Source organism: Manihot esculenta, chromosome 16 (assembly GCF_001659605.2).
Source record: "Manihot esculenta cultivar AM560-2 chromosome 16, M.esculenta_v8, whole genome shotgun sequence".
Lineage (NCBI taxonomy): Eukaryota > Viridiplantae > Streptophyta > Magnoliopsida > Malpighiales > Euphorbiaceae > Manihot > Manihot esculenta.
Window position 1 is genome coordinate 1,562,720 of NC_035176.2, and position 22,756 is coordinate 1,585,475.

The window sequence follows — 22,756 nt, forward strand, 5'->3', positions numbered from 1 at the left end:
CATAACAGAAAAGGAATCGTTAAATGGAGAGAAGAATTGATGGATTTCTCATTGATAGAAGAGGTTTTATATACAAAGAAGAAAAAGAAAAAGAAAAAAGACTGAGCTATTCTAACCAATAGGATAAATACATTTGGATTACAAGTTAACTACACAAGTTAACTACCCTTTCTCTATTCTTCTGTAACACTTTCTGATTCCAGGAAACAGATTTATTCAGTAATTGCGAATTTATCCAAGGTGACGGAGAAGACCTGCACATTCATATTCAATATGTCAATCCTCCATGTTAGACTGATTTTATAATTTTTAGCCTCCAATCACCAATCACCACGTCTATTATTTGCCTCCATTTTCAAAGTTGTACTACCGTATGTAACAGGCTTCTAGAGCCTAGAATATTTTTAATAGTCCACCAGTTGACCTGGCTCTTATCTAATAGCTAGCCCTTCATTATTCACGCTACATTAAATAATCAAAACTTCCATTATCCTGCATGATTCCGCGTAATGTACACTACAAGGGGCGGCTTGTCCCGACCACTGCTTTCTTAATCAAAGGTTTATAAATTTCCCCTGTTTCAAAGGCTCGGCCTCGTCTCTTGGAAAATAGACTTGAGCCCTTTTATTATTTATAATAGTTTTTTTGGATTGTTGTAATTAACCAATAAAGTATGTAAATAGTATGTTTGACAATTCAAACAATTAAAAAAAAAGTTTTAGATTACCTAATTTCCTTTTCATTTCTTTATTTCAAGTTCTCAACCCATAAAAATGCATTTGCCATATTGATGTCTACACCATCCTTTTGACAAAGATAGGTGTTAGAAGAATCATAATGAGCTCACCAAGATTGCTGTTCTTCTTTTTGTACGTCCTCATAGGCTTAGTTGCTTTCAATACAGCACAGCCAGAATTTTTTAGCCATTCTTGTTCCAATACAGGAAATTACAGCAGCAATAGTGTCTATCAATCAAACTTAAACAGTCTTTTATCATCCCTCTCCTCCAACAACAACATAACTTATGGGTTTTATAATCAGTCTTTCGGCCGAGATCCTGACAGAGTTTATGCAATTGCACTCTGCAGAGGAGATGTTCTGCTGGATGATTGTCGCCGCTGTGTCAATGACTCTGCTAGCAGGATCTTGCAGGATTGTCCCAACCAGAAGGAAGCAATTGGATGGTACGATAATTGTATGATTCGCTATTCAAATGCATCTATTTTTGGTGTTACAAGAGTTCGACCTATGCTGGCTTTGCTGAACATAAATAATGTCACAAGTATTGATCAGTTCAATCAGGCACTTAGAACCTTGATGGACAAATTAAGGAGTGAAGCCTCATCAGGCAGTTCGCTTCGCAAGTTTGCGACTGGCGAGGCAGCAGGACCTGATTTCCTGACAATATATGCACTTGCACAATGCACTCCTGACTTGTCCTCTTTGCAGTGCAATGATTGCCTGGATCAGGCAGCTAGATTTATCCCAGGTTGTTGTAATGGAAAGATAGGTGGGAGAGTTGTTACTCCCAGCTGCAATTTAAGGTATGAGATCGCCCGTTTCTATAACTCCACAGTTCCACTGCCATCTCCGCCACCACAATCAACACCACCACCATTTTCCCCTCCTCCCAAAGGTATGAGGACCCATGTTCATCTTTTTATTCAATAGTCCAAACACTGTTTCTTTGTTTGCCTAGGTTGCCTCGCCAATTTCAACATGAGCAATCATTTTTCTTTCGTATGATAGGAACTTCTGATTTTGCAGGAAAAGACAGCAACACAGCTAGAACTGTTGTCATCGTTGTTGTACCAATTGTTTGTGTTGTGATATTTATCATTTGTCTTTGCATCTTCCTAAGAAGGAGAAGGATAAGACAAACACCCAAACCTGAACGTAAGTTAAAACTGGTGTGGATTTGATTGCTGCAACTTCTCTTATATGTTTCCTTTATTCAATTTTCATTTGCTTTTTTATATAAATTGTTGCATATTCTGCAGCTGAGAATTTAGTAAATTTTTGTGTCATTATGAACTCCTCAACCTCCTGATGGATCATGAGTAATTAAGCAAGTTTAAGCATATATAGATCAAACTGTCTGTTCCTGTCCAATTTATTCACTTTTGAATTGAAATTGTTTTCTTTTTTTTGAAGCCATGGATGAAATTAACAGTGCAGACTCCCTGCAATTTGACTTTGGCACCATTAGAGCTGCAACAGACAACTTCTCTGATGCAAATAAGCTTGGACAAGGTGGATTTGGTTCTGTTTACAAGGTAATAAAAAACATATCACATGGAGAAGAATATCATTACTTGGTCACCTAAACCTTTGAATTTGAAATTGAATTATGTTTCTTTTTACAGGGGAGGCTTTCTAATGGACAAGATATAGCAGTAAAAAGGCTATCCTCAGGTTCTGGACAAGGAGATTTAGAATTTAAGAATGAAGTCCTTTTAGTGGCTAAGCTTCAACATAGGAACTTGGTTAGGCTCCAGGGTTTCTGCTTGGAAGGAATTGAAAGGCTTCTGATATATGAGTTTGTCCCTAACAGAAGTCTTGATCATTTCCTATTTGGTATAGTTTCGATTCCCTTCTGATTAAGATCATATTTATTGTCCTGTAAACAACTAGTTGTTGGGAACTTAAGCTACTCCAGGAACTTGATTCACATGTTGTAATGTGTAGATCCTAACAAGAGGAGTCATTTGGACTGGGAAAGGCGATACAAAATAATAGGAGGCATCGCTCGAGGACTTGTTTACCTTCATGAAGACTCTCGCTTACGTATAATTCATCGAGATCTAAAAGCTAGCAATATCTTGTTAGATGCAGAAATGAACCCTAAAATTTCCGATTTTGGCATGGCAAGGTTATTTGTACTAGATCAAACCCAAGGCAATACAAGTAGAATTGTGGGGACATAGTAAGTATCCCAAGATATTAGTCTAAATGATCATGTTTTCACATGCTTCACTACTTGCTTTGATATAATTTAGATGAAACTAATTTTATCAATGTTAAAATATGCAGTGGCTATATGGCTCCAGAGTATGCAATGCATGGACAATTTTCAGTTAAATCTGATGTGTATAGTTTCGGAGTTCTACTTCTTGAAATCTTGAGCGGACAAAGAAACAACAGTTTTCGCATCGGCGAGAATGTAGAGGACCTCCTAACCTATGTGAGTTAGTTTTTTTCTTTTGACTTGGAATGCAGAAGCAAAGCAAAGAACTCGTTACTAATATCATATCTTTGTTCACTGAATCTTGCAGGCTTGGAGAAACTGGAGAGAAGGGACATGTCTAAATCTTATAGACCCTAACTTGAGAGATGGTTCAAGAAATGAAATGATGAGATGCATCCACATTGGATTGTTATGTGTTCAAGAAAATGTTGCTGATAGACCTACAATGGCTTCAGTTGTTCTTATGCTTAATAGTTACTCTCTCACTCTCCCAGTACCCTCACCACCAGCTTTCTTTATGTCCAGCAGTTCTGGATCTGAAAACTTATTTTCTCAGAGCTATTACTCAGAAAGGACAGAGTCTACTAACGAGAAAAGCGAAATCATCCCATTGTCTACAAATGAGGCTTCAATTACTGAGCTATATCCTAGATGATCATGCCTGAGATATTCAGTACCCAGATTTTTTTTTTTTTTCTTTTTTACATTCGTTTGAGAGGATATGTAAAACTAAATATCATTCATACATTTAGACTTGCATTTTTGAGCTCGACGATTCGATCAGTCGCAAAAGCTAATATTTTCTGCCATTTTTATCTAGACGGAGTTCATGTAGATAGGGGTATGCAAGTTTGATAAGGTCCTTGTTATTGTTCTTGCCAGTAATCCTGTAAATGGACCAATTGAATCGAGAATAGTTAAAAATTTTATTCCAGTTTTGATTCTTTAAAATTTAGACTTTCGTTTTCATATGGTTTTTCGATTTTTAATTCCTAAAAGAAAGTAATAATTGAATTCAAATACTAACATCCGTCTCTAAGTAATCTCAACTTAATCATTAGAATAAGAAAATAATTACAATCAAACATAATTTTAAATTTGTTGATTTGTGATAATTAGTACACGGATAAATGCGAAAATAAAAAAATAACAGAGATTCAATTAGAGGGAGCAGTATTCAGAAAACTAATTAAATTGAATTAATTTAAAATTTCAGTTTAGTCTTTTATTCATTTCGATTCGATTCAATTTTTAATTTTAAAAATTTCAGTTATTTTAGTTCGATTCGATTTTAATAAAAAAAAATTAAAAAAACTGAACTGAACGGATTAGTAATTATAATATATTATTTTTAATAATATAAAAATTATATTATATTAAGATTAAAATATTCTCATTAAATTTTAAAATATTATAAAAAATAAAAAAAATTATTAAAAATTTAAATTAATCAAATTGAATCAAATCGAATTAATTTAATTTCTAACTAAAATCAGTTAAATTTAATTTTTATAAATATTAAAATTTCAATTTTTAATTTATTTAATTTAATTTAATTTTAAATCAAATCGACCGATAGTTAACCCCCGATTCAATACCCAATAACATTTGTTTTAAATTTCTACAATCAAATTTCAAACAAAAATTTACACGCATCTAAATGCACATACATTTGATTAATAAATAAATAATATATAAATTAAAAATTACGAGTCTCACCATTAATCTAGCGAAATTTACATACACTGAATGCATAGAAAATATTTTCGTAATCATGCACAGCCAGCCCTACAGGTTGACCAACAGAGAGACGCAGTTATCAATATCTGACCAAAGCACCAATCTACATCGCGGGGATGCCATATGTTACCCAGTCACCACACGCTTGAGTTAGCAGGACATAATATTTGACTGCACACAATTTTCAACCATCCGCATCCTCAACTAAGTCTTCTATTCTTAATTCGTCTCCAAAAGGATGACGAATGGCATTAGAACATAGACAAGAAACTATCTTGTCTTGAAAGCTGTTCACTCTCAAAATTTTATTTCTTCCTCTACCAAATATAAAAGAAAATAACCCAGTCAAGAGTTGGTAAACCTAGAAGAGAACCTATAGTGCCAGTCTTCAATGAATGCTAATAAAAAGATTTATAAGAAAATAAGCATAAATCTGAATTTGACCTCTTTTCCATCAAAGCCAAGGACAAGATGATCATGCTTTCCTTTCACAAATCCAGAGCCTTTCTTGTTCTCTTAATGATCTCTGCGCTTATTAGCTCCATAGATTGCCAAGAAGCAACTTACAACGCTCATATCTGTTTAGGTGCAGCCAATGACACTGCCAGTGCTAATTTCAGATCAAATCTTTCTGCCCAACTGAGTTCTCTATCTTCCAAGGCCACCGTCGACAGCTTCTACAATGATTCATCCGATGGAATTTACAGCCTCTACCTCTGCCGTGGAGATGTTTCAGGTAGTACCTGCCAGAACTGCGTTGATACTGCTGCTGAAGAAATACAAGAGCGCTGCACTTCTAAGAAATCTGCGATCATATGGTATGATCAGTGCATGTTGCGTTACTCTGATACAAACTTCTTTGGGGAAGAACAAACCTCTCCTAGATTGCTGATGTGGAATACAAAAAACACTACCTCACCTGATGAACCAAATTTTGCTGCTCTAGCACTGATATACAATCTAATTGTTCAAGTTCCAAAGTCAGAGGAGAAGTTTGGAACGGATGAATCAGTAACAGAAAGTAGATATGCTTTGGTTCAGTGTACTAGGGATCTCAATAGTAGTTCCTGTACATCATGCTTGAGTGAACTGAGTAAGGCTATCCAGGGATGTTGCCAAGGGAAGATAGGATGGCGTATTTTAGCACCAAGTTGCAACTTAAGGTATGAGCAAACCCTATTCTATGTACAACAATCACCACCACCAACAACTCCGGTGCCTCCGCAGCCCGATAATGGTGAGTCAAACATGAATATTTACCTGGGTACTGCACGCAATTCATCTCATCTGTTACGACTCGACTAATCCCCTGTTAATGAAATTGATTATCCTTCCAAAAAGGCAGAGATTTTTGTCTTAGAAAAAGATGATTTTAGAGAAACTGTTGGGTTTTATTTTCAAGCGCATCAATTAAGCCATCCCAGTCAGTTTTTCTCTGCTCTTTTAACAGAAAATCATTATTATTTATGTGTTACTATTAGATCATGACTAATTATTATGTAATGAAAGAAGGAAAGGGAGGAAGCAACACAGAAATAATTGCAATCGTCGTTGCTGTTTCGTCAGTTGTGGTAATTGGAGCTCTCTTGGGTTTCTGGTACTATTGCTACCGCAAGAAGAGAAGACATTCAGGTGGACATTCTTAATTGCACAAAGTAGAATTTTCATGTTAAATCCCCACTAAGTTTTCACTTTTTAATTAAATTGTTACTTTTTCATAGAGGGTGAAACTAGTGAAGTAATTCTGTTAGGAAATTTGGAAGGCTCAAATCGCAAGCAATTGATGGATGGCGAGATGCATGTAGGCAATGATGACCACAATGTAGAAATGCATTACTTCAATTTGAGTACCATTAGAGCAGCTACAAACAATTTCTCTGCAGCAAATAAGCTTGGTGAAGGAGGTTTTGGCCCAGTTTACAAGGTTAGAACTTAGAAGCTAAGAGAAACACCAATTGCTATCGGAGTTAGGCTAAAAATAAAATAAATTCAAACCCATTGAATAACTGGATTAAGATGTATTTGATTTGATTGACAAAGTTTGAAATGCATTCAGGGGAAGCTGCCTAATGGAGAAGAAATAGCAGTTAAAAGGCTGTCAATAACTTCAAAGCAAGGCCTTGATGAGTTCAGGAATGAAGTAATGGTAATTGTTAAACTTCAACACAAGAATCTTGTGAGGCTATTAGGATATTGCATGGAAGGAGATGAAAAGCTTCTTATCTATGAGTACCTGGCCAACACTAGCCTTGATGTCTTCCTGTTTGGTTAGTTCTCTATCCTCTGTTTTCTGGTGGATGCTTCTAAGATTTTCCATATGCTTCATTCCAATAGTTCTGCTTCTTGCATAACAATACATCAAGGGATGTTTCCACTGACGGAGTAACTTGTGCTTCCTCACTTTCACAAAGCCAGATCCAAAAAGAAGTAGAGAGCTTGACTGGGCGAAGCGTGCAAACATTATAACTGGAACTGCGAGGGGCCTTTTGTATCTACATGAAGACTCCCGACTCAAAATCATCCATCGAGATATGAAAGCAAGCAAAGTTTTGTTGGACAATGAGATGAATCCAAAAATATCTGATTTTGGCACTGCAAGAATTTTTGGTGGAAATCAACTTGAAGCCAACACTGACAGAGTTGTTGGTACATAGTAAGTAGTTTCCTTCATATCCACTCTCTGTAAATTGTTATTAGAGTGACATTCTGATAACAATCATCATGCATTTCCATTTTCCTTCACCTCCATTATCCATTCTTGGTTTGAGGAAATTACTCTCTTTTCTTGAACAGTGGATACATGGCTCCAGAATATGCACTAGAAGGTGTTATTTCAATCAAGTCAGATGTCTACAGCTTTGGAATCCTAATGCTAGAGATCATAAGTGGTAAAAAGAACAGGGGCTTCTATAACCCAGATAATGACCCTAGCCTTCTATTACATGTAGGAATATCTTCATACTTCAGCTTATTTTTTTATAACTTCAGCACAAGATCTTTTCTGTTCCTGTAAAAGTTAACTCATTAAATGACCCTGAACAGGCCTGGAAACTCTGGAATGAAGGCAAAGGTGAAGATTTGATAGACCAGAGTATAGTGCATTCTTGTCCCAAAAGTGAGGCCTTGAGATGGATCCATATCGCTTTGTTGTGTGTTCAAGATGACCCTGCAGAAAGACCCACAATGTCATCAGTTGTTCTCATGCTTGGGAGCAAGTCTGCAAATCTTCCTCCACCATCAACAGCTCCATACTCCATGGTTAGATTTGCTATAATATCTGATCAGTCTTCAATATCTGGGACAGGAACTGGCTTTCTTACATCAGATCAATCCACAGCTAGTGTTTCTAGATAGTTGAGAGATAGAGCGACTGATTAAATCTATTCTTTTTCTATCATCTGAAAATTTTTTACTTGCACATGTTTTGTGGGAAACATTTCCTTTTAACCCAAAAAAAAAAAAAAAAGGAATGACGGTTTTTCTATGCATCAAAAAAAAAAAGAAACTGAGATAATAAATTTTAAGCAAAGTAAGGGATTCTCCTTGACCGTGTCTTCTCTCTGCGGTTTAAACGTCGATGACATGGACGCGCCACCGATCCATCGTTATCTCTCTAAATATACTGATTCTTTTATCGAGTGCGTGCAGTGTTACACTCTTTATTGTCCCACTGATCAAATTTGAGTCAACTCAACTTATACTTGCATGCATCTAAGTATAATTTTCTAAGTATAATTCATTGGGCTTTTAAGGCCAGTACAAAAAAAAAGGCTACTAAGCCCAACACCAAAGGTTGCCCATAAAAGAGGCCCAAGTTCAGTACATGGAAGACTCTAAAATGTCATACCGAAGGAGAGTTGATCTTCGCCATTTCCCACAAATATGCTCTTAAAATCCAAAAAACAAAAGGATTATGATAAATTTTGATTAAATGAACTATGAGAGAATTTTTATTTTAAATTAAAAAATAAATTCAACCATAAATCAATCCGACCCAGATAACCCAATTTTGCGACTCATTACGATTTGGCGATGCGCACCAAGTATCTACTGAGGCTTCCAGCGGTGCATTTCATCATGGGTGGGGTGACGACCTCGGCGGATGCTGGCCATTTTGATGCAACGGTGATGCATCTCGCTCTCTTATCGTCTTCTCCGGCAACGCAAACCCAGATTTCTCTCTCCGCTTTTAGCCACCACCTTCTCCAGAGTCATTTCCACCAAAAGACGACATTCGAGTTTCATTGATTGTGTCCGTCCACTCAAGTGCATTTGCCCCTAGTTAAATTCAGTTCAGTTGTTGATAAAATGTGAGAGAAGCAAACGAAAGGGAAAATTTTTTGGTTTGAATTTTATTTCTAATTGAGAAAGTAAAATGTTCCCTTATTCAATGGTAGTTTACTGGTTTTGGTTGTGGTTATGGAGAATTTTAAAATGTAGTTCTCTTTTCAATGATTCAAATTTATTTCTTGTTAGTTAAAATCTTTTATTGACTTTGTTTGGTTGCTGAGAAAATGAGAGAAAGTTTAAGGAAAAGCATAGAGAAGAGAAAATAAAATTTGTGTGATGGTTTCCTTCTACAAACCAAAATGGAAAACCAAACAAATCTGTAAAAAAAATTCCACTGACTTTGCAGCCCTCGGCTTTTAGCTGACCAAGAGAAATCATTCAAAGACTAGATAACAAGAACAATAGCACTGGAATCATCAACCGAATTGCAACTCGTTCATGTGAGATTTTCATAGCTCCTGTATTGCCAAGTACAAACCAGCAATTAGCCCAAGATTCTATTTTTGTTCTTTGAAATGAATTGTCAGGATTTTATGTTCTGATAACTAGACATTCTGATGATTGAATCTAAGGAAAACAATACAATTCAGCAAATTTTGTGACTAACCTTCATTTGCAGGGATTGAGAAGTTGAAATAGAATTGGTAATCATGATACCACATGCTGCAACTAGCTCCATGAATCTCCCATCCTCTTTTGTTCCCAATTGTGGTTCTGAAAGTCGCCAACAGATAAACAAAGCACCTGCCACAGTCACTCTTGCTGATATCTCTACTGCACTGAGCCATCCCATATCTCTTCCCACTTTGTCCAACATCCAACACAGCAGTCTGGAACATCAGCGGTGACTGTGGAGCCGTAGCGGCAAGCTCATTCATGAAGTTAAGCCCTTGAGAAACCACGTTTGAGTTTTCGAAATTAGTATCATTGGTTAAAGCCATTGCAGATTGATCCCATACACCAAAAAAGCTCATGTTTGAATAGCGAAGAACACACCATGTAAGCCACATAGTAACATTCTTACTAGTTGAACAGCCACGCACCATGGTAGAGTTCCTGATGCAAGCTGCACAATCTGTGGGAGAAACATCACCTCTACATTGGGTAATGCCAAAAATCCTGTAAGTTCCTTTCCCTTCTGTGGCTGTATAGAATCCATTGTGAATAGGCCCATTTGCTGCAAGTGAATCCAGGAGATTATTGAGATTGACTTGGTATTGATTCTCCAGGGTTGCATTATCAGAGCCTGAACACTGCAAGCCAAGGACCTCATTAGTATCAGCAAGAGAAAGGTTAGTTAACAACATTAAGGTTGATAATAAAATGAAAATCTCCATTTCTTTTTGAATCCAAGGTAAAGAAAAGAGGCTGAGGTGATGAATGAGCTTTAGTTTCATTATTAATGGGGAAAAGAAGTACCATCAAATCTTAGCATTTTGCCTTTTGGATGATGAAGTCAACTTGCTATGCTTGGATTGCAATTATTCCTAGGATGAATATGTGTGAGCACTATAAAAATTGAAGTCAAACCAAATTAATTTACTTTTGTCCGAGTCATGCTCTTGGATGGATATGCTTAGCAATAGCAAGCAAAAAATTGTATTTAATTGAAACCAACTTTTCAAGTTATCTGTCTCAAATGGATTAGAAAAATAAAATATGAATTCAATTGAAACTAGTTGCTTTTAGTTAAATGTCTAACATACCCAAGTTGTAGATAAGCAAAGAGAATAAACTATGGATTTTCCATCACTGTGCAATATATATATATTTTTTTTATCGATTAGATGGGGATGGAAGATAGGAGCCGAACCCCTTAAAATTCCCTTATATACCTTATAAATCTATTTAAAAGTGGTAGATATATGTGAAATTATTTTTTAAATATCAAAATAAACCTAATGAAAAGAAACAAATACCACTCGTATGCTTAACCTAGTGGTAAGTGCATTTGAATAAATTTGAGAGTTTTTGGATTTTAATCCGATTTTTAATTTCCGATTAAAAAAAAATTTTAATTAAAAAAAAAGAAAAGAAACAAATAGTATATATAGTGATTTTATGAGCATTTTTCGATTCAACCTCATCATAATAAGAGTGCTACATATTCAAAAACAACTTATAAAGATTCGCCCATCTATGGTGTAATAATAATTTTATCATTGTAACATTGATTTCAAGTTGCTACTAATCTACTTACAAAATGGATCAAGTTGCTAGAATACTATTCCAAAGTAATCATGTCAACTTTTTCCTTAGAGTTGTGCTTTTCGGTTATATCCTATAATTGAATCGAACCGATAAAATTTGATTATTTTTATAAATTTATATCTAGTTTGATTTGATTATAGATTAATGATTTATTAAAAGTTTAATTTTTGAGATTATTTTAGTATAAATATTAACTAATTAAATTTATTTTTTTTAATTTTCATTCAATTCAGTTAATATCTTAAAAATCAATAAAACTTCCGACTAATTAAAAATTTGATGGGTCGATTTAACTAAATGAATGTCGACTCCTACTTTTCTTCTTGAATGTGACTAAGTAGGAGAATTTAACCTTTAAAAAGATTGTTAATTCCCAAGCTTACTAGACCAATGATCCATATTCCATAGGGAATGGACAATAAAGAGGCAAGGAAGACCTTCTTTGATGGCCCATACTGCTATTGCTTTACGGCCTTTGATCCAAAACCAAGTCTTCTATTTTATATTTCTCTTTTTTATTTTTTTGGCTAAAAAAAAGCTCAAATTAGATTTGAAAGTTTCACTAATAACTAAACAAGCACTTAAAGTTTTTAGTATAAACAAGTTGAAGAATTCGGTTTAATCATCTAATATTAAAAATTTAGGGTATTAATATAAGATTTAAAGATTTTATTTTTCTTTTATAGAATTTCCGCGACCAACACATAATTCTCTTTCTTTTATTCTTTCTTCCTTTATGTTTTTCGTATTAAATTTTTATTTTAATAAAATTAATTGTGATTAAGATTCCAATTTAAGAACTGTTAAAGACTACTATAAATAAAAAGTAGTGTGAAAAATGATTTTATTGGTTGTAGATTAATCAGAGTAAAGTGATTATTGATGGGTTGTGACAAGGATGCAACTCTTTCCCTTTATCCAAACCCACCTTTTTCTAGTCTATTGGATGTCGATGAAAAATTATTAATCAAGAATGGGCCACACATTAAATACAAAATAATTAAAAGTACGCAGTTCTTCTTTTTGCGCCTGCAACAGACCTGGGACTTATGGGGATCTTTTAGTAATTAGGATTCTCTCTAACTCTACATTTGCTTTTTTTTTTTTTTTTTTAAATCATATGTAACAATCCTACTTTGATTGTTCAATTTTATCTTCAGTTCAAATGATTCAATTCAGTTTTTAATTTTTTAATTTTTTAATTTTTTAAGACTTTTCACTTTCAATTATTCAAAATTTCATTTTTAATAAAGATTTAAGGACGGCTAATTATGTTAAATTCAGACATTTTAATTTTTAGATATTTCAGTACAATTTGAAATTAAATTATTTCAATTTGATTTGATTTGATTTTCATTTTAATTTTGATATTGGTAATCCAATTTAGATAGAATATAACTATAGAATGTGAAGTTTATTAATAGAATTGGAGTAAAATCAAATGAGTGAAAGATCCCACCTTTTTATCTAAAATCAAATCAATTAGGTGTGAGACTAAGAGTAAATGTGGGGATTGAGTTGATCTTGTTCTCAATGCCTTCTTGCATATTCTTCTCCACTTGCTTACAAATAATGATGGGATGCTTTTTAATCAAAACATAGTAAAACAAACAAGTCAAAATGAGTTTCATTTTTACCATTGAAGTTATTATTACCAAAACAAAAATCATTTTTTCTTAATTTTCTAAAAATGAATTTTTTTAGTGAAAAAAAAATAACTTACTTTTGGTAATTTAATTAAGTTAAATTCTAAAAAGTGATCGATTTAATCTCACATGCTGCCGTACCTAAGTCACTTTTTGAAGGCCTATAAATTGCCTAGCAACAATTATTAAAGTTGGCTATTATAGAATTGTGATGAAAATCCTAACACTGTGAGAAGCCTTATTTGTTAAAAGAAAAGACGTTTCCCACCCAAAATGCAGGTAAAAAAAGAAAATTACATCAAGAGGATAAGACGTGCATGAATGCTTTTTCAGCAACTGGCATTTGTCTATTTGTTGTTTTTGTCCATTGGAGTTTGCATTAATATTTTTTTATAGAATTACCTACCCAATGTTTCAATCTAGACCAACTCCCAAAAATTTTATAATAATTAAATTCATTTAATTCTTTTTTTTAAATTCTCTTATTTATTAATAAATGCACAATTTAAAGCCGATTAAGATCCTTTTATTCCCAAATATAAGAGAAAAATACAATAAATTTAACATAATTTAATTATAAAATTTATATTCGTAAAAAATAAAAAAATATTATAAAAATATGATATAATCTCTAAAAATTTTCAAACCTTATTTTCAATGCATTTCTCAACAATATCATATGATACAATCTCTTCGCTCATAAAATAGATTTTTAGAATTTTATTTTTTTTATCCATTTAATTCGAATTGTAGAATTTTTTAGATGAAATTATATAGGAAAAATTACTTTTTAGTCTCTGAGATTTAACATAATTAACACTTCTATCTCTTTATTTTGACGACCCAACACTTATGTCCCTTACTTTCTCTTCCGTCCGAATTCGTAGTCCTTCCGTCAAAAATAATCATTTAATCAAAGAGTCAAATGTGAGAGGTGAAAACTTTTACTAAAAGTGCCCTTAATGAAATTGTTAAAACTCTTCTCAATGTGAATCCCTCCATCCTTCTTCTCCCTCATATCTTCTCTGTTTCTTCCCTCTCTATTTCTTTTATCCTCTCCGCATATCTCTCTTTTTTCTTCTTCCTCTCAATCATCCCCTCTCTCTTCTTTTCTCTTCATTTCTTTAAATTCTCAATGAATTCTAGAAATCATTAAATAATTCTTGAAATTTCCATGGAAACTTGATGAAATTTCCATGAGAACTTTATTTCTTTTATCATTTTCTTTCTGATTTAGAAAATTGTGAGTGCGGGATGGCGGACAATGTGAGGAGACCCAGCAGAAGTTGAAAAAGCGGTGGAAGGAGCAACCTTTGATGTGGTGTTAGATAACAATGGCAAGGACCTTGATATTGTGAGGTTTGTCAACATTATGCTTATGGACTCAAACCCATTATTAATATAAATAATCAATCTTAATCAACCTTCACAAACAGACCTATAGCGGACTGGTTTAAGAACAAAATTGAGGATGTTTTATTCTAAACAAGGATTGTCCGGAAAAGGCCAGTGCCCATCCCTGGATTTGGGATGCAGCTAACTAATATTGCTCATGTTAGAAACTTGTCCTCTATGCTTATAGCAGCTGTTGAGAATCCAGAAAAAGTAACAAAATATTCAATTGTGTAAGCGATCATACTGTGACTCTGGATAGAATGGCCAAACTTTGTACACAAGTTGCACGACTATTAGTTGAAATTGTGCATTATGATCCAAATGTTGTTAGAGTTGATGCAATGAAAACTTTTCCTTTCCGAAAAGAAATAGAAAAAATACGAGAAAGAAAAATGATGGAGGGATTCACGTTGAAAGGGGTTTTAACAATTTCATTAAAGGCGTTTTTGATAAAAAAAAATCTCACCTTTCATCTTTTGACTCTTTGACTAAATGGCTATTTTTTACGGAAGGATTACGAATTTGGACGGAAGAGAAAGTGAAGGACTTAAGTGTTGGATCGTCAAAATAGAAAGACAGAAGTATTAATTACGTTAAATTTTAGGGACTAAAAAGTAATTTTCTCAATTACATATAAAATATTTAAAATTTAAGTTACATAATTAATAATCAATTTTTTTTAAAAAAAATATTTTAAAAAAATTAAAATGATATATTATTTTACAAAAATTCTTTGTAAATAATTTTTTTTTTACAAATTGAATTATTCCAAATAAATAGAAAAGAAAACTACTAAAGGAAGGAGATCTAAACCCACCCACTTCTAGTTGTCGTCGTCCTTATTTTCTTTCTTTTTTTGGACAGATTAGGTGAGAAACGAAACTTCCAGCTGGTTCCTGTCCCAACAGTACGGATTTAGAAATGTACCAGGTGAGTATTACCAGACACGAAATGAGACAGACACTGCACCTTCATCATCATGTTCATACAAGCTTCTTTTTTAAAATAAAACAAAAATGAGTTCAACTAGTCTCAGACAGCTTCAATGTTCAGTATCAATAAATCAAAGGTAATCCCCATAGATATTTTGAGGAAAGTGTTAAACGACGGAGAAATTTATATGTTGTTTAGACTTTACTTGATGATGATGATGTTGTTGTCGGAGAGAGAGATGCAATATTTTTTTTTTAGTTTTTATAATTTACTTTTATAATTATAATTCTCATATTTTATAATATTTTGATCATTTAATCCATTATTTTTTTTACTTTTTAATTATTTATTTTTTATAGTATATAATATTTTTAATTAATTTTGAAAATATTTTAACTGAATGTTACAATTTGATTGATTCTCAGTTCACGGGAAGCAGATGAAGATTGTAAATTTCGATTTGACAACTATGATCTGAACGTTTCTATTATTGCAAAAATAATATTGTATTGTGGGTATCAGTTGTGACCGCCATAAAAATAGGTAATTTATAATATTCTCTGAATTTTAATAAAAATTCACAGTTTAGTCTTAATTATTTTAATAATAAATAATTTAATTTTTACATTTTCATTCTATTAATAATATATTATTTTTATTAAAATTCACTATTAGATTATAATCCTTTACTCTTTATTTGACATGAATAAAAAAAATTTTAAATAAATTCTTATAAAATCAATCACGATTTCATATCTAAATATTTTAAAAAAAATTTAAATTAAAAAAATTTAAATTCTTTATTACAAACAAATATTTAAAATAAAATTAATTAAATTAAATTTTTATAAAATTTTTAATTCTAAACAAAAATTAATTTTTTAAATTTTAATTTTTACAACAGTTTAGTCTTTTTATTTTGAATAATGTATAATAACTTAATTCTTTTAATTTTTATTGATTTATTTGATTAATTATTGATTAACACTAAATTTAACAGAATAATTATTTTATCAATAAAATAAAAAATCAACAATTAAATTATTTATTACTAAAAAAAATAAAAATTAATTTATAAACTTTACTAAACCTCAGTGATTTAATTATAAATCACCCTATAAATAACGTAATTTGATATATTGGCAGAATTTTCTCATAAAAAACAAAAAAGGACTGCAGCAGCTTCGCGGATGGACGTACACACATTACCGCATCTTGTAAAATCCGTGCTCTTTTCATTTTTTTAATTTCTTTTTAGCATATCTTATGTATGTCTGGGATATAATTTTCAGATGGGTGATAATTTCAATCGGTTTGGTTTAAAATTAAATCGAATTAAATAAATTAAAAATTAAAATTTTAATATTTATAAAAATTAAATTAAATTAATTTTAATCAAAAATCAAATTAAATCGATCTGATTCATTTCAGTTTAATCAATTTTAATTTTTAATAAATTTTTTATTTTTTAACTTTATTTTTAATTTTTTAAAATTTAATTAAAATATTTTAATTTTAATATAATTTAATTTTTCTATATTATTAAAAATAATATATTATTATCGATTTGATTTAATTTTTTTAATTTTTTCTTCATAAAAACCGAATCAAACAGAAATAATTAAAATTTTTAAAATTAAAAATTAAATCGAACCGAATTGAATAAAAAATCGAACTAAATTTTAAAATTAATTCGATTCGATCAATTTTTTCAGTTTAAACCGAATAGTGCCAACCCCTAATTTCATTGTCGTGTGTGCTCTTTTGACACAGTGTGAGAAAAATAGTTCTAAAAATTAATTTTTTTACCAAATTACGCTGAGTTTCACTATAATCTAATAAATTTATTTACATGCAACAGATTAACAAATAATTTCTCATTTTAAAGTCCCACTTGGGTTTCTAATACTCCAAATGATTTCTGATATTTGGGGGTTGGCCTAATTAATTAAAAGGCCAGCTCCTTCTGCTCTATCCTAATCTGAATATCCATTACAAAAATACTAGATATAGTCCATACTTGGCTACAGCTCAAGTCACAATTTGACCAATTTGAGACATTAGAATGAAGGGATAATAAAATAAATCCCCTTTTTTATATATTTTAATCAATACTTCATTTTAAATAATTATCATTATTTAAAAAATGATCTTTTTATTTATAATATAATTTAATGTCCACATCGCTGAATGGTGCTCATCCACTGATTTCTAATACTAGCTTCCAAATAAGCTACATTGCTTAATGTTAAGTGTTAGCTATATTACCAGTCTCTTATTGCCCAGTAGATAAAGGTAATAGCAGAAAAATTCATTTAAAAATAGTCTCTTTTATCATATTGTGTTGTCTTTTCTTCACTAATGCCATGCAACATCAGATCCTTCTTCCTCATATAAAGACACCTAGGCAACTCATTGTTGACACACCACAACACATCACCAAAGCTTTAACCAAATGAAGACTCTCAGTATCTTACCAGGCCTGGCTCTCTCCCTTGCCATTTTGATCACTTTTTGCCAATCTAATGCTGAACAAACACAACCCTTGTTCACTATTCTCAAAACTGATCAGTTTCTCAACAAAGTTGCTCACTGGAGACATCATCAGATTCAATCCCAAGAATCAACACTGAAACTAGCACCCCCTACAGTGTTAGCAGGAATTTTATGCTTTATAGCTGCTTCTATATCTAGTGCAGGTGGCATTGGTGGCGGAGGTTTATTTATTCCTATACTTACTATAGTGGCAGGTCTAGACCTCAAAACAGCTTCAAGTTTCTCAGCTTTTATGGTCACTGGAGGGTCTATAGCTAATGTCATGTGTAACCTGTTTAGTCCTAAATTTGGCGGTGAAGCTTTGATTTTTGATATTACACTTCTGTCAGAGCCATGCATGTTACTGGGAGTTGGTATTGGAGTAATTTGTAATTTAGTTTTCCCAGAGTGGCTTATTACAATTTTGTTTGTTGTTTTTCTTGTCTGGTCTACTTTCAAGACTTTCAAGAATGGGGTTCTGCACTGGAAGATGGAATCAGAAGAGGTGAAGAGAAATGGCTATGAAAATTTGGAAGGTTCATTGGTTAAAGATAGGTATAGAATTACGAGCGAAGTGGTAGAGAATAACAAAGAGGCTCTTTTGGGTATAGAAGTGGAAAAAAAATTGGGATTTCCATGGCAGAAATTGGGGGTCTTACTGTTGGTCTGGTTATCTTTCTCTTTACTTTATCTCATTCGGGGCAATCGTTATGGAGAGGTATGTACTTCTTGCTTCTCTATTTCTCCTCATTAAATGTTAATTACAGCAAGTGCAAATTTATCGTAATAAATCTGTCACATTCTCCTACAAGTAGAAAAGCTCTGGATTAGAAAGGGAAAAAAGAAAAAATTAAAATAAGCAACCATGGTGTAGAGTTGTGGAATTTCTTACCCTCAGGCCTCTAGACAGAGAATATCTAGCAGATATGGTCCCTTTCTATCCACTACGATTTGCCTATTTACCTCTGTTTAGGACCACTGAAAGCACCAAGAAAGAGTAGTGGGTTAGAAAAGTAAATGGCTTTTGGCCATTTTCTGCAACCACTACCTCAAGATTCTAGCTTTTAAGAGAGTTGAGAGAACTTTGCATATACCAGTTGGTAGTCCCATCCCTTTTGGTTTCAGGCTTTTGCTGTCACCAAGGACTAGGAATTTTAAGGACCTAGATGCTGGGGTCTGGATAAGTCCAGGCAACATCAACTAAGAGTACCGTGATAACAGTAACATCAGTCTTATTGATGCATCTTATCAGTCATTTCATTTACAGTGGGTAGCAATATAAAGAAAAATTTTCAGGTTAGTAAAATAAAACAAGAAAGAGAACTTACCTGGCTATTTTCCTTCACATCTCAAATTATACGCAGGGCATTGCACCAATGAAGCCATGTGGAGTAGAATATTGGATTCTCTCATCACTTCAAATTCCTCTGGCAATAATTTTCACTGCATGGATCCTCATCCTATTGAGAAAACAGAACTGCCAAAATCAAACTGAAAACCAACAGGTGCTCAATTCAACCAATTTAAGAAGATTAGCCTCCTCCATTAACCATTTTAATCTACGATAATGCATAAGTAGTTAGTTAATTGTGGTTAATGGAAACTAAAATTTTTCTCAAACTTCAAAATTCTTGCTTTAAGGAGATGGAAGACTCAACAAGAAGCAGAATGCCAAACAGATTCATTTTCCCAATAATGGCACTACTAGCGGGAATACTTGGTGGAGTTTTTGGAATTGGAGGGGGAATGCTTATCAGCCCACTTCTTCTTCATGTCGGAATACCACCAGTGGTGAGTTATGGGACTACTCAATTAATATTGTTTTAGTAACAATAGTAGTCCTGAGCAAGTAATTCACATCATTTTTCCAGGTAACTGCTGCAACTTGTTCCTTCATGGTCTTTTTTTCATCTACCATGTCTGCGTTTCAGTACCTATTATCCGGAATGGAGCACACGGACACTGCCCTTATCTTTGCAGCTATATGTTTTGTTGCTTCACTTCTTGGCCTGTTGGTAGTACAAAGAACCATACAAGAATATGGCAGGGCTTCTATCATTGTCTTCTCAGTTGGCACTGTGATGGCATTGAGTACAATTCTCATAACCAGCTTTGGAGCTATTGATGTGTTGAGAGATTATGAATCTGGCAACAATATGGGCTTCAAATCCCCCTGTTGAAAAAGGACAAGGAAAGTTCAAAAAAAAAAATAAGGAAAGAGCTAAGTTTTCAGTGGCTAGCTCTGCGAGAAAATAGTATAATTACCTCTCATATATGAAGCAGCATTTCACTTACTAATTATCCTGCTGGGGGAGGAGGAGATAAAAGCATACACTTGGCTGGTGGAGCTCCCCTTACTCCCTTAATTAAGCATAATTATGTGATTTAGGCTTTTGATTTGGGGCTCTAGGATGCAAGAATAGAAAAAGGAAATGACCTAAATATTATTTTAAATTCAAACAGGCGTAGCAGGTAGATAGAATGATGAAGTATAGCTTCAAAAGTACCCAGAGATATTCATATAACCACGGATTTTAAAGATATTTTCCTAGTTTACACTTCAGAGAACGTAAACATCCAACAAATAACCATCTAAAATTCGTTTTCACTTGAACTTGATCTCAAATTCATACAATTATTTAAAAATTTATGGCTTGAAAAAATGGAACCACTACAATACATGGCAATTGATGGGAATTAATATAAACAAAGGACAAAAATGCAGCTGCCTGTTGAAGGAAAGGAGAACCAAACTTGATGTCCCCTAACTTAAGCAGCTGGAGAGCGTAAAACAGGATCCTGAGAGGTATCAACGGTAGCAGGAGGCATAAGCTGCCACATGGGAACTCCAGGATAGCCAACAAAGGGTACCAGCTTGCTACCAACAGCGTGGCTGGGGGTAGAAAATGGAGATGGGATGGCTGGAGGATGAGGAAAGAATCCTGCTCCAGCACTCAAGGCTTTTACTTGCTGCTCAATGTTCTCTTTCTCTGTTTTTAGCCTCTGCTTCTCATCACGAAGTTCACTCTTCTCAGCCTACACATACAAAGCAAGCTCAGGATAAATGACAAGAACTTTGGCCCAATTTCCCAGCAAAACTCACAGATTAAGCATGATCTCAAATGTATATTATTATGCAATTACCTTCAGATTTTTTTTTAAAAAAAAAAAAAAAGAAGAAAAGAAAAGATAAGAGATACCTTTAATTCATTGATCTTATCCTGCAGACTCTCATTTGAATCCTTCAGCTTCCGAGCTTCATCCCGTAGCTGATTCACCACTTTCAAAGCATCAGCCAATATGGCAGATTTGTCCACTTTAGGAGGCCTCCCAGAATCCAGAAGAGCACTCAATTCCAAAAACCTGGAGACAGCACCAAACTCAACATATGAGAGAGAGACAGAAAGAGAGAGAGAGAGAGAACTAAAGCACTTGAGCATACCTGTCATTCAGCCTATCCCTCCGCATTTTCTCTCTACATGCTTTCGAACCAAGTGTATTGCAGGATCCAGGCCTCACCCTGTGATGCAAAATTCATGAGACAAGATAACTAACACTGGAAAACGAATATAAGGAAAACAGATTAAAGCTATTGCTTTCTCATTTTCCAAGTGTAGAAGGATAACAGTAACTAGTACCTTTTCCGGGATCCACTTTCCTTAAGACCAGAATTCCCAAACAAGCCATCAAACTCCACGCTAAAAATATAAATGAAAATAAACAGGAATGAGCACGTCAAACAACAAGATTGATGCATCTACACCAAATGGACATGCCAGATTATGAATTAGATGGTTTGAAAGAGTCATGTACACAGGACAGAAGCAAAAAAAAAAAAAAAAAAACTCGACAGATATAAGACATATGATTTAATAACCATCCTAATTCTCTGGTAAATAACATGACAGAAATGCTCCAATAAATGGAGTGTCTCTAAATACACTTTAGAAAGAAAACTACAAACTTCCCTCACATTGTGGAATCAGATAAAGTAATGCTATTGCCACAATCTCAAAAGATGACCCACATTATACTGGTAAAGCTAATAATAGCTAGATACAGGATGTGTTCAAATATCATATAATTTTAATTCGATAAACAGGAAAAACAGTCTTGAAATAAATATTGTGAGAAAGAGTAAAGCATGGTATCAATTGCTAGAACCAATAATGCATCAAGTTGCCAACAACCCATCAAATAATATCAATAAAATTTCACAGAAGCATTGTATTACACCAAATACAGCTCCAACTAACGTTGTAGAGATGAATGTGGGCAATTAAGGAGCTAGAAGAAAAGAAATGCTTGCAATTACCTTACTGAGGCATTATCAGTGAAGGAAGGAGAAGACCAGAGACCTCCAGAGGGGTCAAGAGACGGGAGGTCACCTCCAGGGACAGTAACATCCTCTATGAGACTATAATCAAATACCCAATTGGAATTATCATTCGGCGACCCCATCTCCGTTTGTTCGGTGGAATTTCAAGACTTCCGACTATTTTCTGGCGCCAGATGCGACGCCGTGGCTATGGAAACGACGATAGCGATGCGAGTGAATTAGAATTGGTTGGTTAAGATATGAATGGGAAAAGAGAAGAGAAAGAAAAGGGAACTGAAAAGAAATAGGAGACTCTCCCATCGCATTCCACCACCACCACAAGCGAGAAATGGCGCATTACAAAAGAGAAAGCAACGTCTGAGAAACTCCATCAATTTGTAATTGGGCTTTTCGGCCTTCAGTTTGAATCTTTGGATCCAAACCATCTTCAACCGTTCTGGTCCAATCAAGACGAGCTTTTGTATGGCGGAAAGTATGGGTGTAATTTTTTTTTTTTCATTTAATATTAGCTAAATTAAATATTTATATTAATATATATCATTAAATATTTTTGTTATTTTTACATTGATAAATTTATTTTTATACATAATTTAAAAAAAATTAATTTAACACTATTACAATAATAAATTTTATTAAATACAACACACTCTCCATTTCTTTTACTTTATTAAAAATTAAATCAAGAGTTATTAAATTAAA

General features: G+C 33.3%; 5 protein-coding genes across 7 annotated transcripts; 3 read left to right on the forward strand and 2 right to left on the reverse strand.

Moving 5' to 3' along the window:
* The first annotated feature begins 609 nt into the window (after positions 1-609).
* Positions 610-3,785, forward strand: LOC110603958 (putative receptor-like protein kinase At4g00960). Its single transcript, XM_021741965.2, has 7 exons — positions 610-1,636; positions 1,768-1,896; positions 2,155-2,276; positions 2,367-2,577; positions 2,689-2,926; positions 3,034-3,184; positions 3,276-3,785. Exons 1-7 carry the CDS (start codon positions 838-840, stop codon positions 3,621-3,623), a joined length of 1,998 nt encoding a protein of 665 aa, XP_021597657.2. The 5' UTR covers positions 610-837; the 3' UTR covers positions 3,624-3,785.
* A 1,032-nt stretch (positions 3,786-4,817) lies between these two features.
* On the forward strand, positions 4,818-10,686 carry LOC110603103 (cysteine-rich receptor-like protein kinase 10). Its single transcript, XM_043952014.1, has 8 exons — positions 4,818-5,945; positions 6,221-6,340; positions 6,430-6,632; positions 6,765-6,975; positions 7,124-7,361; positions 7,502-7,652; positions 7,751-10,119; positions 10,228-10,686. The coding sequence occupies exons 1-7, from the start codon at positions 5,180-5,182 to the stop codon at positions 8,060-8,062; spliced, it is 2,001 nt and encodes a 666-aa protein (XP_043807949.1). The 5' UTR covers positions 4,818-5,179; the 3' UTR covers positions 8,063-10,119; positions 10,228-10,686.
* Positions 9,250-10,395, reverse strand: LOC110603097 (cysteine-rich repeat secretory protein 38). The gene is made up of 2 exons (XM_021740775.2): positions 9,606-10,395; positions 9,250-9,456 (listed from the first exon to the last, which is right to left on the reverse strand). Exons 1-2 carry the CDS (start codon positions 10,393-10,395, stop codon positions 9,377-9,379), a joined length of 870 nt encoding a protein of 289 aa, XP_021596467.1. The 3' UTR covers positions 9,250-9,376.
* Positions 10,687-17,517: 6,831 nt separating the features above from the next.
* LOC110604062 (sulfite exporter TauE/SafE family protein 5) lies at positions 17,518-19,979 on the forward strand. 3 transcript variants are annotated; one of them, XM_021742127.2, is made up of 4 exons: positions 17,518-18,436; positions 19,083-19,223; positions 19,360-19,509; positions 19,650-19,979. In XM_021742127.2, exons 1-4 carry the CDS (start codon positions 17,639-17,641, stop codon positions 19,896-19,898), a joined length of 1,338 nt encoding a protein of 445 aa, XP_021597819.1. In that variant the 5' UTR covers positions 17,518-17,638; the 3' UTR covers positions 19,899-19,979. The 3 variants fall into 3 exon arrangements, with proteins under 3 accessions (XP_021597819.1, XP_021597818.1, XP_021597817.1); XM_021742126.2 differs by having other exon boundaries at positions 17,520-18,436; positions 19,363-19,509; positions 19,590-19,979; XM_021742125.2 differs by having other exon boundaries at positions 17,525-18,436; positions 19,590-19,979.
* A 329-nt stretch (positions 19,980-20,308) lies between these two features.
* Positions 20,309-22,413, reverse strand: LOC110604064 (transcription factor ILR3). The gene is made up of 5 exons (XM_021742129.2): positions 22,034-22,413; positions 21,357-21,416; positions 21,161-21,238; positions 20,919-21,081; positions 20,309-20,754 (listed from the first exon to the last, which is right to left on the reverse strand). Exons 1-5 carry the CDS (start codon positions 22,177-22,179, stop codon positions 20,488-20,490), a joined length of 714 nt encoding a protein of 237 aa, XP_021597821.1. The 5' UTR covers positions 22,180-22,413; the 3' UTR covers positions 20,309-20,487.
* Between the last annotated feature and the right edge of the window lie 343 nt (positions 22,414-22,756).

Excerpts from the sequence above, each read along its gene's own strand:
- LOC110603958 (XM_021741965.2), top strand. The coding sequence starts at position 838 with ATGAGCTCACCAAGATTGCTGTTCTTCTTTTTGTACGTCCTCATAGGC. Across the intron at positions 2,277-2,366 it reads GATTTGGTTCTGTTTACAAG|GGGAGGCTTTCTAATGGACA; the intron begins GTAATAAAAAAC and ends TTCTTTTTACAG. Across the intron at positions 3,185-3,275 it reads TAGAGGACCTCCTAACCTAT|GCTTGGAGAAACTGGAGAGA; the intron begins GTGAGTTAGTTT and ends TGAATCTTGCAG.
- LOC110603103 (XM_043952014.1), top strand. The coding sequence starts at position 5,180 with ATGATCATGCTTTCCTTTCACAAATCCAGAGCCTTTCTTGTTCTCTTA. Across the intron at positions 6,341-6,429 it reads CAAGAAGAGAAGACATTCAG|AGGGTGAAACTAGTGAAGTA; the intron begins GTGGACATTCTT and ends ACTTTTTCATAG. Across the intron at positions 6,633-6,764 it reads GTTTTGGCCCAGTTTACAAG|GGGAAGCTGCCTAATGGAGA; the intron begins GTTAGAACTTAG and ends AAATGCATTCAG.
- LOC110603097 (XM_021740775.2), bottom strand. The coding sequence starts at position 10,395 with ATGAAACTAAAGCTCATTCATCACCTCAGCCTCTTTTCTTTACCTTGG. Across the intron at positions 9,457-9,605 it reads CTCAATCCCTGCAAATGAAG|GAGCTATGAAAATCTCACAT; the intron begins GTTAGTCACAAA and ends TTGGCAATACAG.
- LOC110604062 (XM_021742125.2), top strand. The coding sequence starts at position 17,639 with ATGAAGACTCTCAGTATCTTACCAGGCCTGGCTCTCTCCCTTGCCATT. Across the intron at positions 18,437-19,082 it reads GGGGCAATCGTTATGGAGAG|GGCATTGCACCAATGAAGCC; the intron begins GTATGTACTTCT and ends AATTATACGCAG. Across the intron at positions 19,224-19,359 it reads ATCAAACTGAAAACCAACAG|GAGATGGAAGACTCAACAAG; the intron begins GTGCTCAATTCA and ends TCTTGCTTTAAG.
- LOC110604064 (XM_021742129.2), bottom strand. The coding sequence starts at position 22,179 with ATGGGGTCGCCGAATGATAATTCCAATTGGGTATTTGATTATAGTCTC. Across the intron at positions 21,082-21,160 it reads AGGGATAGGCTGAATGACAG|GTTTTTGGAATTGAGTGCTC; the intron begins GTATGCTCAAGT and ends TGCTGTCTCCAG. Across the intron at positions 20,755-20,918 it reads ATAAGATCAATGAATTAAAG|GCTGAGAAGAGTGAACTTCG; the intron begins GTATCTCTTATC and ends TTGTATGTGTAG.